The sequence below is a fragment of the Miniopterus natalensis genome, chromosome X, assembly GCF_054644295.1.
Source record: "Miniopterus natalensis isolate mMinNat1 chromosome X, mMinNat1.hap1, whole genome shotgun sequence".
NCBI classification, from domain to species: Eukaryota; Metazoa; Chordata; class Mammalia; order Chiroptera; family Miniopteridae; genus Miniopterus; species Miniopterus natalensis.
In genome coordinates, this window is record NC_142103.1 from 24,063,199 (window position 1) to 24,076,818 (window position 13,620).

At 34.0% G+C, this 13,620-nt stretch overlaps 1 protein-coding gene across 1 annotated transcript in view; it reads right to left on the reverse strand.

Annotated features, from left to right (window-relative positions):
* The window catches only part of COL4A5 (collagen type IV alpha 5 chain), a 211,507-nt gene that overhangs the window by 96,708 nt on the left and 101,179 nt on the right, over window positions 1-13,620 (reverse strand). The window contains exons 4-9 of the mRNA XM_087829355.1: window positions 13,073-13,117; window positions 8,136-8,180; window positions 7,048-7,110; window positions 5,342-5,395; window positions 4,248-4,274; window positions 1,969-2,049 (exon numbers count right to left, since the gene is read on the reverse strand). Coding sequence (XP_087685481.1) covers window positions 1,969-2,049; window positions 4,248-4,274; window positions 5,342-5,395; window positions 7,048-7,110; window positions 8,136-8,180; window positions 13,073-13,117 — 315 coding nt within the window. The remainder of the gene's footprint in view (window positions 1-1,968; window positions 2,050-4,247; window positions 4,275-5,341; window positions 5,396-7,047; window positions 7,111-8,135; window positions 8,181-13,072; window positions 13,118-13,620) is intronic.

Sequence of the window (13,620 nt, forward strand, 5' to 3'; positions counted from 1 at the left end):
TGGGGATTTTATGCTGTAATTGGGAAGGGAAAGTCTATTAGTTTCAAGGTGGCTTTTATAATTTTTATTTTTTAATCATTTTTTATTTTTTGATAATAGTTGACATACATTATTATATTAGTTTTGGGTGTAAACCCCAATGATTAGACATTATTTAACTTAATAAGTGATCATCATGATAAACCTAGTACCAATCTGACACTATACATAGTTATTAGAATATTATTGACTGTATTCCCTATGCTGTGCTTTACATCCCCATGACTATTCTGTAACTACCAATTTGTACTTCTTTTTTTAAATTTTATTTTATTAAATATATCTTTATTGATCTCAGAGAGAGGAAAAGAGAGGGAGAGAGAGAGATAGAAACATCAATGATGAGAGAGTCATTGATCGGCTGCAGCCCACAACCTGGGCATGTGCCCTGACTGGGAATCGAACCCCAATTGCCTGGATTCTAGGTCGACGCTTAACCGCTGAGCCACGCCTGGCCTGGACAATTTGTACTTCTTGATCCCTTCACTTTTTATCCCAACCATCAACATTTTCTCTGTATCTATGAGTCTATTTCTATTCTGCTTGCCTGTTTATTTTTATTTTTAGACTCAATTGTTGATATGTATGAAATAAGATTAAAATTGACAAAGGAAGTGAGAATAACTGGAACAAAAAATAAGAAAATGATGCAATTGTTGTGGAACACAATTTAGCATCTTAAACACTTGAAAATTTGGCTGCCTTGAAATCTAGCAATTTTATATCTAGGTATAAATGCTGAATTGTTTTTTAATTAAAAAAAAATCTTGACACAACTGAAATATTCAACAATAGGAGATTGGAGAAACAAATTGTAGTATATTCACACAATGAAATGTTTTATAGAATTGAAACTAAACAAACTAGAGCCACATACAATCATATATATGAATCAACATATCAAATAGAAAATTTTGTAGAAAACCACATAAATGTTATGTTATTTTAAAAGCAAAACTAAGTATTCTATTGTTTATTGATATGTGCATATTTAGTAAAACTATTTTTAAGAAGCAATAGAAAACTCAGGATGATAGTTATGTCTTGAGAGAAGGCAGAAACCACAGGTTGATTCAGAATTATTTGTAATACTGTAGTTCTTACGTGTTGTGTTGGATTCACAGGTGTTCATTGGGTAGTTATGCTTCACAATATATATATATTTTGTATGCATTCTGCTATATTTTCAAATATTACATAATAAAAATTTATAAATGATAAAGGGTAAGATTGAGAGTGCTTAAGAGCATATGGATAGGTGATAAGTATGACATGAAAAGGTAGTTTTAAAAAGTCCTTGATATTTTATCTTAGTGATCAACTATTAGAAAGTATTGTTTTTTTATTTTTGGCAAAGGGATTAATCTTCATAAAATATAAACCTCAAGAAATTGACTTCCTAATCTATAAATACTCCAGTTATTGCTGTCTCTATGCATGTATGTTATCCACAGGCTAACATAACTCTTTTCTTAAGATTATAGTTGATCCATAAATTGTATTCTTTCAGCCTAAAATATGTTCAAATACTATGCATGACTGACAGTGTTACAAATGACATCTTCTAATATCTTAAATGAAAGACCTCTGATTTTTATTTTTAATCAGACCATTTACAATCATCAAAACTACTCCTGCTATCCAACTGATCCCCATAGCACAAGAATAAAAATATAGAAGCCTATTTCTGCTTCCAAACACCAAAACAAGTCTTTCCATGGAAATTAGATAGACAAGTAAAAGAACAAAGTAGTGCTTTTTAAAATTCTCCCTGGTCCAGATTGCTTTTACCTTCAGGTAGAAAGTGCATGCAATGTCTATCAAACTTCAGATGATAATTCCTATAACTGAAGGCTAAAAAGAAAAAAAAAGTAATGCTGCAGTTTGATTAAATCAATGTTGCAAAGAAGAAAATCACTGGATACTTACTTGTACTCCAGGAGGACCTGGATATCCTAGATTACCCTTTGGGCCTGGCAGTGATGACATAATTATAGTGCCTGGTTCTCCCTGAAAGAAACAAGCAATGAAAGTTATAAGTAACAGTTATGATACATGAAAACTGTCAAGAGCCAAGAATTGTGTTAGTCTCTGAGTATGCAGTAGTGAAAAGATAATCAAGACCTCTGTTCTCATGGTGCTGACAATACACTGGGGAAATGTAGACCATAACATGAAAACAAATAAGATGACCAAATGTTCTGTTAAAGGCAATGAAGAAAAACAACATGGTACATGATCAAGAAATAGTGGAGGATTAAAAAGAAATGGTAAGTGCCCTGGCCAGGTGGCTCAGTTAGTTGTAGTGTCACCCCATACACTAAAAGGTTGCATGTTCGATTCTGGTCAGAGCACTTACCTTGGTTGCAGGTTTGATCCCTGGTCAGGGCTGGTGCGGGAGGCAACGAATCCATGTTTCTCTCTCATATCTATCTCTCTCTCTCCCTCCCTTCTTCTCTCTCTAAAAATCAATGTAAATATATTCTCAGGTGAGGATTGGGAAAAACAAGAAATGATAATTATGTGACATGATAAAGGTACTAATTATTGTTATAATGACAATTATTATATATAAATGTATCAAATTAACATGTTGTGCACTTTAAGTTTATACATGTTATATGTGAAATATTTTTCAATTAAAAAATAAATAGTGGAGGAAATTAATTTAGTGTGGGTAGTCACAGAAGGGCAATCTGTGAAGGTAACATTAAGGCTGAGAGCTAAAGGATAATAAGGAGCCATCCTGCCTGGCTGGGCGTGGCTCAGCGGTTGAGCATTGACCTAGGATCCAGGCGATCTGGTCAGGGCACATTCCGGGGTTGTGGGCTGCAGCCAATCAATGACTCTCATCATTGATGTTTCTATACTCTCTCTCCATCTCCTTTCCTCTCTCTGAAATCAATAAAGATATATTTAAAAATAATAATAAGGAGACATCCCGGTGAAGATGGAGGACGAGTGTTAGGTAGTGTAAATAGCATGTAAAAAGGACCCTAAAAGAGAAGAGTTTGGAACATTCAAATAACTTAATGAAGAGTGGTGTGATCAGTGACCTAAGGAAAAAGTGGTTTAAAGATAAAGCTGAAAATGTAGGCAGGGTCCAGAACATGCTGATCTTACAGGTCATGGAAAAAAATGTTAGGTGGACTCTGTTAGATATAGTGGGAAAATCTTGAAGGTTTGTAAGTAGGAAGATAAAAATTATTGATTTACATTTTCAAAAGACCATTCTTGGCTGTTTTATGGAGATTAAATCTGTTCTGAAGGTCAGGGGCTATGGCAAAGAGGGGGGAAGAGAGAGAGAGAGAGACAGAGAGAGAGAGACTAGTTAAAGGGATATTATAATATTTTAGATGAGACATTGTGGTTAGTCTAGTGGCAGTAGAAATGGAGAAAAGCAGGTGAATTTAAGATATATTAAGATGTATTTTATAGGCAAAATTCACAGTATTTAGTGATATAATAGAATGAGGGGGTAGAGGTATGTGAAGGAGTAAAACATGTAAACACTAACTGTGAGGTTTGGGGCTTATGTAATGGTATACATAATATATAGTGATGCAAATTTTAGAGATGGAGAAGCCAGGGGGAAGAACATGTTTATTTTGGGGTCTGTATTAACTTTGAACATGTTCATTTGAATGTCTGGGAAATATTTGAGTAGAGATGTCAAGGAGGCATCTAGGTCAGAAGAAAAGTCTGTTTTAGTGATATAGATGTACATATTCAGTAACTAAATAGTAATCAATAACATGAGCATTAATAACATTGCTAGGGATGTAAGAGAAGAGAGAATCAGATTGTGCCCCAATACCTGCTAGATAGAATAGTATGAGCTTGAATGCAAGACTGCAGAATGCACAGAGATGCAGAATAAGAATCAGGGAAGGGTAGTGTCACAGAATACAGGAGAAAGGCATTTCTAGGGAGAGCAGGGGGTCAACTGTATCAAAATGTAATGAAAACTAAAGATATCAGAAAAGATACTTGAATCTGATATGCATATTTGCAAGTGTACCAGTACGTAGGAGGTACTTAAAGCCACAGGAACAAAGGAGACTACTTAAGGAGAGCTTTTAAGTGCGCAGCTGCACCACTAGAAACATCAATTTTAAGAGAGAAGTCAGAGACATTATCTGATTGAACTTGCAGACTTTCCAAATATTTTATTCAAAATGTTTTCCTTCCCAGCATGAGATACTTACCTTAATACCTGGAATTCCTGGAGGTCCCTATTATTAAAAAGAAAAGATATTCTTATATATATATGTGTATATATATATATATATATATACATGAGCACAGAGCAAGCAAAAGGATGCAATGCTTTCCAAATAGTCAAATTGAATAGGCTACTGTAAGTCATTCTGAGTAGAATGTATCTTAGGATACTTAAAGATGACAATTATAAAGTAGGCAAAAGTAGGTTAACAGTTGCTCCTATGGAAAATAATCCAATAGCCCTGGCTAGTTTGGCTCAGTGGTTGGAGCATCCGCCTGTGGACTGAAGGGTTTCAGGTTTGATTCTAGTCAAGGGCACGTGCTTCAGTTGCTGGCTCAGTCCCTTGACCTGATTGGGGCGCATGCAGGAGGCAACCACCAATCAATGTGTCTCCCTCACATCAGTGTTTCTCTCTGTGTGTGTCTCCCCCTTCCTTCCATTCTATCTTAAAAAATTCAATGAAAAAATATCTTCAGGTGAGGAAAGAAGAAAGAAAGAAAGAAAGAAAGAAAGAAAGAAAGAAAGAAAGAAAGAAAGAAAGAAAGAAAGAAAGAAAGAAAGAAAGAAAGAAAGAAAGAAAGAAAGAAAGAAAGAAAGAAAGAAGAAAGAAAGAAGGAAAGAAAGAGAGAGAGAGAGAGAGAGAGAGAGAGAGAGAGAAAGAAAGAAAGAAAGAAAGAAAGAAAGAAAGAAAGAAAGAAAGAAAGAAAGAAAGAAAGAAAGAAAGAAAGAAAGAAAGAAAGAAAGAAAAGAAAGGGAAAGAAAGAAAGAAGAAAGAAGAAAGAAGAAAGGATACAATAATTAATAAATAATAAAACAAGAATAAACTCTGTTTCACGTACTCACAACTGTAAACCTACTTTTGTCCCACCCTGTATTAACAGAATCCTTGTTTTTACCCAGCACAGAGCTATATTACAAACTTCTTTAAAAAAAAACAAACAAAAAAAAAACTTCTCTAGTTTAATACTTTAAAATTTATTACATTGTTTTACATGAACGCACTGAGCTTACTTTCTAGACTTCTACTTTTTTTTGTCAATTCCTGTGTTCATTATAATTCCAAATTTTGTAACTTACTGGAGGACCCTGTAAACCAGGAAAACCGGGACTGCCTGGAAATCCACGTTCTCCCTAGGAGTTAAAAAGAAAGAGCATGGAGTAACAACAAAGAAAGCATAACTATACCAACAAACTGATTTATTGAAAAGATTTCTGTAAAAGCCATTTTGAAACATGCCAGATTGCCAAAAATTCATTAGCCTTCACTTTCCAATTACTTCAATATCAACTATCCATATCATGTCAAACTTCTAAGATACTTTTATCCCTACTCATCAATCCCAATGAAAAATAAAGGAAAAAGATCTTCTACCTCAGTCATTTTCTTCTGAAAAATCCATTTTGAGAAATCACACCACAGATTCCTGGCCATAATCACATTTAATAGTTAATGATTTGTCCTAATTTGCTGCCCGTGTATTCTATAGATTCTTATTTTAACTGCTTTATTGCATTTTCCTTTTATTGCAAACTATTTTAAATTGTTTTTGCTAAGAGGAAAAGATGGTAAGTAAGAATGCCATTAATATTGCCAAGAGGACAATGATAGCAATAGTTCTAGCAATCATGTTTTCTAAACACCCATTTTTTCTAACTCACTGTTGTAAAATACTACTATGGACATTTGGTTTAGAAAACAAAAACTAAAATTGCTGTAGAAGAAGCCCAATCCACCCCCTTTCTAAATACCTATATTCCACAGTAATTCTAGAAACATTCTTATCAGAGGCTTAAAAGAGTAAAATTATTACATCTGTATGCACAGGGAAAAGTAGGCCCAGAAAGAAAGGAAGTGGCCTGAACATTAAGTTTAGAAGACAGAAAACAAAAGAACAGATATATTCTGGTTCCATGTCTGGGGTTCATTCTATTAGTTACACAGTAAGAAATATAAGAAATCATTTTATCTGAAAATATGCATAACAAATCCATTTCCAAAAATTTGTTGCTCATATAATTAGAGGCCTCAAACACAAACTAATTATGAAATCTGCTAAGGTGCTGCTTTACAAAATGAAATAAAACTATCTCTTTAATCATATAGCATAGTATACTCATTATAGATAATGTTTTGTCTTCAAATTAAAAACTTTGGCCAGTGATCTGTTCGTTGCTCAAGGCATGACTAAAACCAAGAAAAGTGGGTCAGGGGAAAAAATGTTTGTCATATGTGATGTTTTCTTTTTAAATTGTTAAAGTCATCACTTTCACTAACAGAAAAGAGTTTCATACTAATAGTTTATAGTAAAAATTGATGTTCTCTATTACATATAGATTTTTATGATTTTTCTTAAGAAAGTTATTAAGCAAGGCAAAAACAAATTTAAAATATGAACTATTTGAAGACTTAAATTGTATCTAGTTTTTAAAAAAGAAAAGCTAATGAATGACATTCATTCATAAGTATTACTTTTAACAACTGATATAATACTGAAAACATATATATCCTAGTTCCTTTTTAACTCTCATCCTAGTTCACGCTAAAGTCAGAAAGGATTTGGTAAGTAATCTTCAACCCAATGCAATATACCAGCTACTTACAGATGCTTAAACCATTACTGATGTTGCAAAATATTGAAAATGTTAACTCAGAACACACTGCTGTGTATGTCCCAGACATGAAGCTACTATATCTCTTCTTCAACATTCTTCATATTGATTTATTTAGATTTCTAAATCTATTAATATCAAGCATATTCCCTAAACTTAAGTTACAATCTCACCTTCGTTCCATTGCATCCAGGGATACCTTGAGGTCCTGGGGCTCCATCATGGCCTGGCATTCCCTTTGAAAAGAGATATAATACGTATATAATATTTTTTAGATCACTTTAAAATTGTATTGGATTTATTAAGGTTACATTGGTTAACAAAATTATAAAGGTTCCAGGTGTATAATTCTATAATACATCACTGGTATATTGTATTGTATGTTCACCACCCAAAGTCCAGTCTTCTTCCATCACCATTTATCCCCCTTTACCCTCTTCTACCTCCCCCAACTCCCCCTTCCCTCTGGTAATCACCATACTGCTGTCTCTGTCTATGAGTTTTTGGAGATTTTTTGCTTAATCCCTTCACCTTTTTCACACAGTCCCCCAATACCCTCCCCTTTGACAGCTGCCAGCCTGTTCTCTACCTATGAATCTGTTTCTATTTTGTTTGTTTGACTTGTTTTGTTCATTAGATTCCACATATGAGTGAAATCATATGGTATTTGTCTCTTTGGCTTAATTGGTGAGGATGTGGAGAAAAGGGAAATATCATGCATTGTTGGCGGGAATGCAGATTGATGCAGTCACTGTGGAAAATAATACAGAGATTCCTCAAAAAATTAAAAGTGGAACTGCTTTATGGCCCAGCAATTCCATTTCTAGGAATATATCCTAAGAATACCAAAACACTGATTCCAAAGAACATACACACCCCTATATTCATTGCAGTGCTATTTCCAATAAGCAAGATTTGGAAGCAGCCCAAGTATTCATCAGCAGATGAGTAGATTAAAAAAACTGTGATACATTTACACATTGGAATGCTACTCAGCCATAAAAATAAGGAAATCTTAGAATTCTTTTTAAGGGATTTAAAAATAATAATCCTTGCCCGGTTGGGCGTGGCTCAGCAGTTGAGCATCGACTTAGGATCCAGGTGATCGGGGTTCAATTCTCCGTCAGGGCACATGCCCGGGTTGTGGGCTCGATCAATGACTCTCTCATCATTGATGTTTCTGTCTCTCTCTCTCCCTCTCCTTTCCTCTCTCTGAAATCAATAAAGATATATTAAAAATAAGAATCCAAATCCTACTTACTGGAAGACCTGGTGTCCCTGGAAATCCAGGAAGTCCAGGAGGACCCTATAAGAAGAAATAAATTCCTTGAACCAAATAACAATTGGCAAAAGTAAAATAATATCCTACCTAAGAGAATTAAGAAAATTTCATTTAGAAATGCAATAGGTAAAATGTGTCTCATTGATTATTACCACTCACTGTTCTTTTAAACATCATAGAAAAAAAATCCTATGCATGTTAAAAGTCTCTATGGAAAACTATAGAAGAAACTCCTATTAGAGGGAGCACTCTCTTCATTGTACTTAGTAAGAACAGGCAAGTTATTGGATGAAAAAGCTTTTCTAAAACATAAAGTAGTTCTCCCAGATTTGTGATGAATATTGAATTCAGCAGGGGATGGGTAAGTGGCAAATATATCTATCCCAGAGATCATCAATGAGATCACCCCCAAAATTCTTCAATTTCCCTGTCAAGATTAGCAAAAATACAAATTTGACAATATTCTCTATAAGTGAGGGTATGGGGAAAAGGTAATCTCATACACTGTTAATGGGATTCAAATCCCATGGAGAGAAATTTAGAAGTATCTAGCAAAATTACACATGTATTTACCCTTTGAAGTAACTCATTTCTAAGGATTTACTCCAAAGGTACACTAGAAATTATGAAACAAAACATGAAATTCAAGGTTATTTATTGCAGCATTATTACAGCATAAGTTTAGAAACCACCATGTAACCATAGTTATAGCTAAAGATTAGAAACAATAGGGACATGCCTAAATAAATTATGGTAAATCTACATAATGTAAAACCATGCAGCTGTTAAAAAGAATGAGGAAGATTTCTGTACATTGAAATATGTGTTGGTCTCCAGGATAAAATGCTACCATTGTATAAGAAGGGTAGTGATTCTAAACAATGAAAAGATAAACAAATAATAATAAAAATGATTATTTCTAGGGGGAAGGAAGAAACAGAATCTGGGGGTGGCAAGGATGGATGAAGAACATCTCTGACTATACCTTACATTATAGAACAATGTAAATGTTTTAAATAACTTAAAAATGAAAAAGAGGTAAAAGGATATAATTAAAAATTGCAAACAAACTGGAACCAATGTATATCAAGTTGCTGGCATAACAATATAGAGAAAAGAATTCCTTCAAGTACTTTTGAAACATGATATTTTGACTATAATTACTTTGTGAAATTAGTGCAAAGGGGAAAAAAGAAAAGATAATGGCATTTAAGAATTCTACTCTCACCATTAAATTTGAAATTGTTATTTTGTTAACTTGCAAATTACTATTTTGAAACTAACATAGGTATATCGGAAGATGTAATGTCATGTAGAATCAAGATATTCACCTTAGGGAAAGAGAACATGCAGGGAGAGAGAATAATTATACAAAAAACTTTTTATTTTAAATTTCAGTTGGAAGAATATGAATGCATGATATTTTTCTCTTAAAAATGCATATTTCCTAACTCTATCCACTGAAAAGACATCAACACAATGACAAAACCAGTAGCAATAAAAACCCCTAACATTCAGATTGTAGTATCTAAATCACATTTTTCACTAAAAGAACCTGGAATCAGAGACATGGCCAATTACAGATCTGGAGAGAAAATGTACAAAATAAGCCTGAAGGGTCTTGTATCAGAAAGCAAGGGATTTATCAAAGATCAATAGAGCTTTGTCCAAAGGACACAGGACAGGAACCAACTTGAAGGGGCATCCACAGATCAGATCAAAGATGGGATAATTTGGGTTTCACAAAGAATAATGAGTACAATCGTTTGAAACTAATAAATTTCATGTATTTATAAGGATAACAAATTCAAAAAAACCTTGATTATCACTTGAAGTTGCTGGTATACCAACCCATTACCCTATTAGAATTCCAGCTGATGAATTAGAATTCTAGCTAATAACTGAAGGATTAATAGAATTTTTACAATCATCATTTTGCAACTCTGAACAACAACACAAAATAGATCTAGGCAATGATCATCAATGGATACTAAACCACTAAGTGAAAGTCAATGGGGAAATTTTTGTTGGCAGAATCAGGCTCATAATCCTGAGACCACTAATAAACCTAGCATCAAAAAAAGAGGGTTAGACAGATATTTGGGCCATAAGAAGTAATCGAGTAGTAAGTACACAGCACAACCTATAAAGTGTTATCTTTTTTACACGAGCCACAAATCTTTATTGAAATATCAATAGAGCTAATTCTTCTAAGAAATGTTTTGAGCCATCCACTTGATAGTTACAAACACATCAAGATCTTTTTTTATTGGTACATATTTGGCTCTCTTTCTATTTTCCTTAATTTTTTTTTGCAGTATAACTTACATACAGTAAAATGCACAAATCTTAAGTGTATAACTCTTTCTGTATCCCCAGAAAGTTCTCTAGTGCCTCTGCCAACGCAACCTCCAACTTGCAGAAAATATAGGGTAACAGAGGAAAAATTTAAATGACATCATGAGTAAACAATCAGCCAGTTTCAGAATGTGGAACATAGTACAATACAAACGACGCAGTTTCACCAGTGGCATGATAAAGAAGACTAAGAAACACAGCAACCAAATGCAATATGTTTAACTTCCTTCGATCCTGGTTTGAACAAATCAACTGTAAAAAGATATATTTTAGACAATTGAGGAAATCTGAATATGGACTGAGTTTTAAAGTATATTGCTAATTTTTTAGTGTCATAATTATACAGTGGTTATATAGTTGTCAGAGAAACATACTGAGGTATTCATTGGTGGAATAAACGATGTGAGGGATTTACTTTAAAATATTCCAAAATAGTTGTCAAAATATCGATAATTTTTAAGCTGAGTGGTGGGCACATGGGGTTAATTGTAATATAGTCTCTGTACATTTGTGATGCTTAAAATTTCCATATTAATAAGTCTTATAAATTTGCATGTCACCCGGCCGGACATGGCTAAGCAGTTGAGCATCGGCCAAGGATCGAGGAGATCATGGTTCAATTCCCAGTCAGGGCACATGCCAGGGTTGCAGGTTCAATTCCCAGTTGGGGGCGTGCAGGAGGCAGTTGATCAATGACAACTCCCTCATCATTGTTTATATCTCTCTCTCCCTCTCCCTTCTCTCTCTGAAATCAATAAAGATATATATATTTTAAAAATCTGCATGTCAAAAGTTGCCTGTGAGCTGAGACCTGAGGATACAGAAAGTATCGGAAGATCCAGTTGAAGGACAAGGATTATTCATGCACTCCCAGACAAATGGAAATGGGAATTGGTAGAATGGACAGTTCTTTTTTAAGCCTCAACAGTGCTTAGGACATAGTTAAAGATAGCGAAAGCTATTATGAAATGTGTTATAATTATCATGAAGAGCTTTAATAGTATATTGATATCCATTTATTATAGAAAAACACAGAAATATGTCTGGTAAAATAAACTAAGGATTTGAGTTTCTTCCCTGCTTTTCCAGTACCCTACCCACATCAGTCATAAATAGTACACAAAGCAAAAACTACTTGTTGTTTAAAAGTAGACAGTAAATAGTTTTAATGTTTACGTAAAATTTGTACATCTATTAAATTTCTACAGATCATAGGATCAGAATGTTTAATTGTTTTTGTCACACACATAAACGTGCTTTTCCACCACCCGTGTATTTTATACTCAAATTAAGGGGCCTCATCAGTCTATGAACTCAGAATTTCAAAGTTAAAAGGGGACTTTGGGGATAGTGTTATTTGAGTTTCTAGTTTAACAAATGAAGAAACTGAGGCTTTGAAAAATGAAATGTGACTTTCCAAAAGCCAATATTACTTTAATTTTTTATATGTCTTTATTGATTTCAGAGAGAGGAAGGAAGATGGAAAGAGGGAGAAAGAAACATCAATGATGAGAGAGTCACTGATTGGCTGCCTCCTGCACACCCCCTACTAGGAATCGAGCCCGAAGCCCAAGCATGTGCCCAGATCAGGAATTGAACCTCGATCTTCTGGGTCATAGGTTGATGCTCAACTGCTGAGCCACACAGGCTGGGTACCAGTACTACTTTTAAACTTTAGTTCCCCTCAATTTCAGAACACATTGAAAAATATATATTTGCCTAAAAGCTTGTCAGAAAAATTACACTAAATGTGCACTTCAAATTTGAGAGACATCCTGATTTCCAGAGCATTAAACTTGAAAAATCATCCCTGGCCAGGTGGCTCAGTTGATTGAAGCATCATTCCCTACACCAAAAGCAGGGGCGGTGTTCGATTCCCGGTCAGGGCACATACCTAGGTTTCAGGTTCAATCCCAGGTTGGGGTGGGTACGGGAGGCAACTGATCCATGTTTCTTTCTCACATGATGTTTCTCTCTCCCTTCCTCTCTCTCTAAAATCAATAAACATATCCTCAGGTGAGGATAAAAAAAATACATCTTAGAGTTGAGGTAATGCTGTATTCTTCCAAAAGTATTTACTCTTTAACATAGTGATTTAAATGACTGATTCCCAAACATGTTCTCTTGAGGATACACAGAATTATAATATGTGTACATGCTACACTAGGAGAGTACACAGCCCAAGGGCCCAGCTCTCTGAACCCAGAGGACTGACATGATCATAATGACTGGGAACTTCTGGTTAAAACCACTTATATGATGTCTATTTTAAATAAATAGGCAATTTTTTAGAATTTATCACTTTGTAATTTTTAACCATAAACTACTTAAAAATTTTCTTACATTATTTATATAGACATCTGTATATATAACTATAATTCTTAAAATACTAAGGGCTAATTATATACATATATCAACTCTTTTAACTTTTTAAAGATTGATTTTTTTTTTTTTTTGCATTTCAATGAGTCTTTTCTTCTGTTGTCCCATAACCCTTCATTTGCTTTTTCTCTGTTTTTACCAACAATGCATTTATTTTAGAAGCAAATGTCACTTACTCTGATCCCTTTTGGTCCTGGTGGCCCTGGAATTCCATCATCGCCCTGAAAAATACAACATACTTAGTTATTTTTCCTTCAAAATAGTCCTCGAATAACCAATTTTAGATTATAAAATGAGAGAATTAAATTTTTGTGAACCTTAGTGAAGATTACTGAGAAATTTACATACCCAAGAAAGAAGCATTTATTGTTGAAATTGAAAGCAATGAGATAAGTTATTATATGATAAAAAATAAGAAAGACTTTTATTTACTGATAAGGAAACTACTGACATATAGAAGAAACTTTATACCTGCAAAGTGAATTATGAATCATGCAAGAAAACAAAAATGAAATAATGATATAGATAATCCCCAAATCATTTAGGCATAAAAAAAGTGCTGAAAATCTAGGCAGTGTCTATATTATGTTAATCTGCTTTCCATGTTGGTAATAAGTAACATCATCTCTTAGTACTAGTCTTCAGTTTGCTGCTCTAAACCTCTACTTTGTTTTACAGGCACTTTCTACTGGCAGAGCTTAAGAAGGAACACGAAAGAACCATA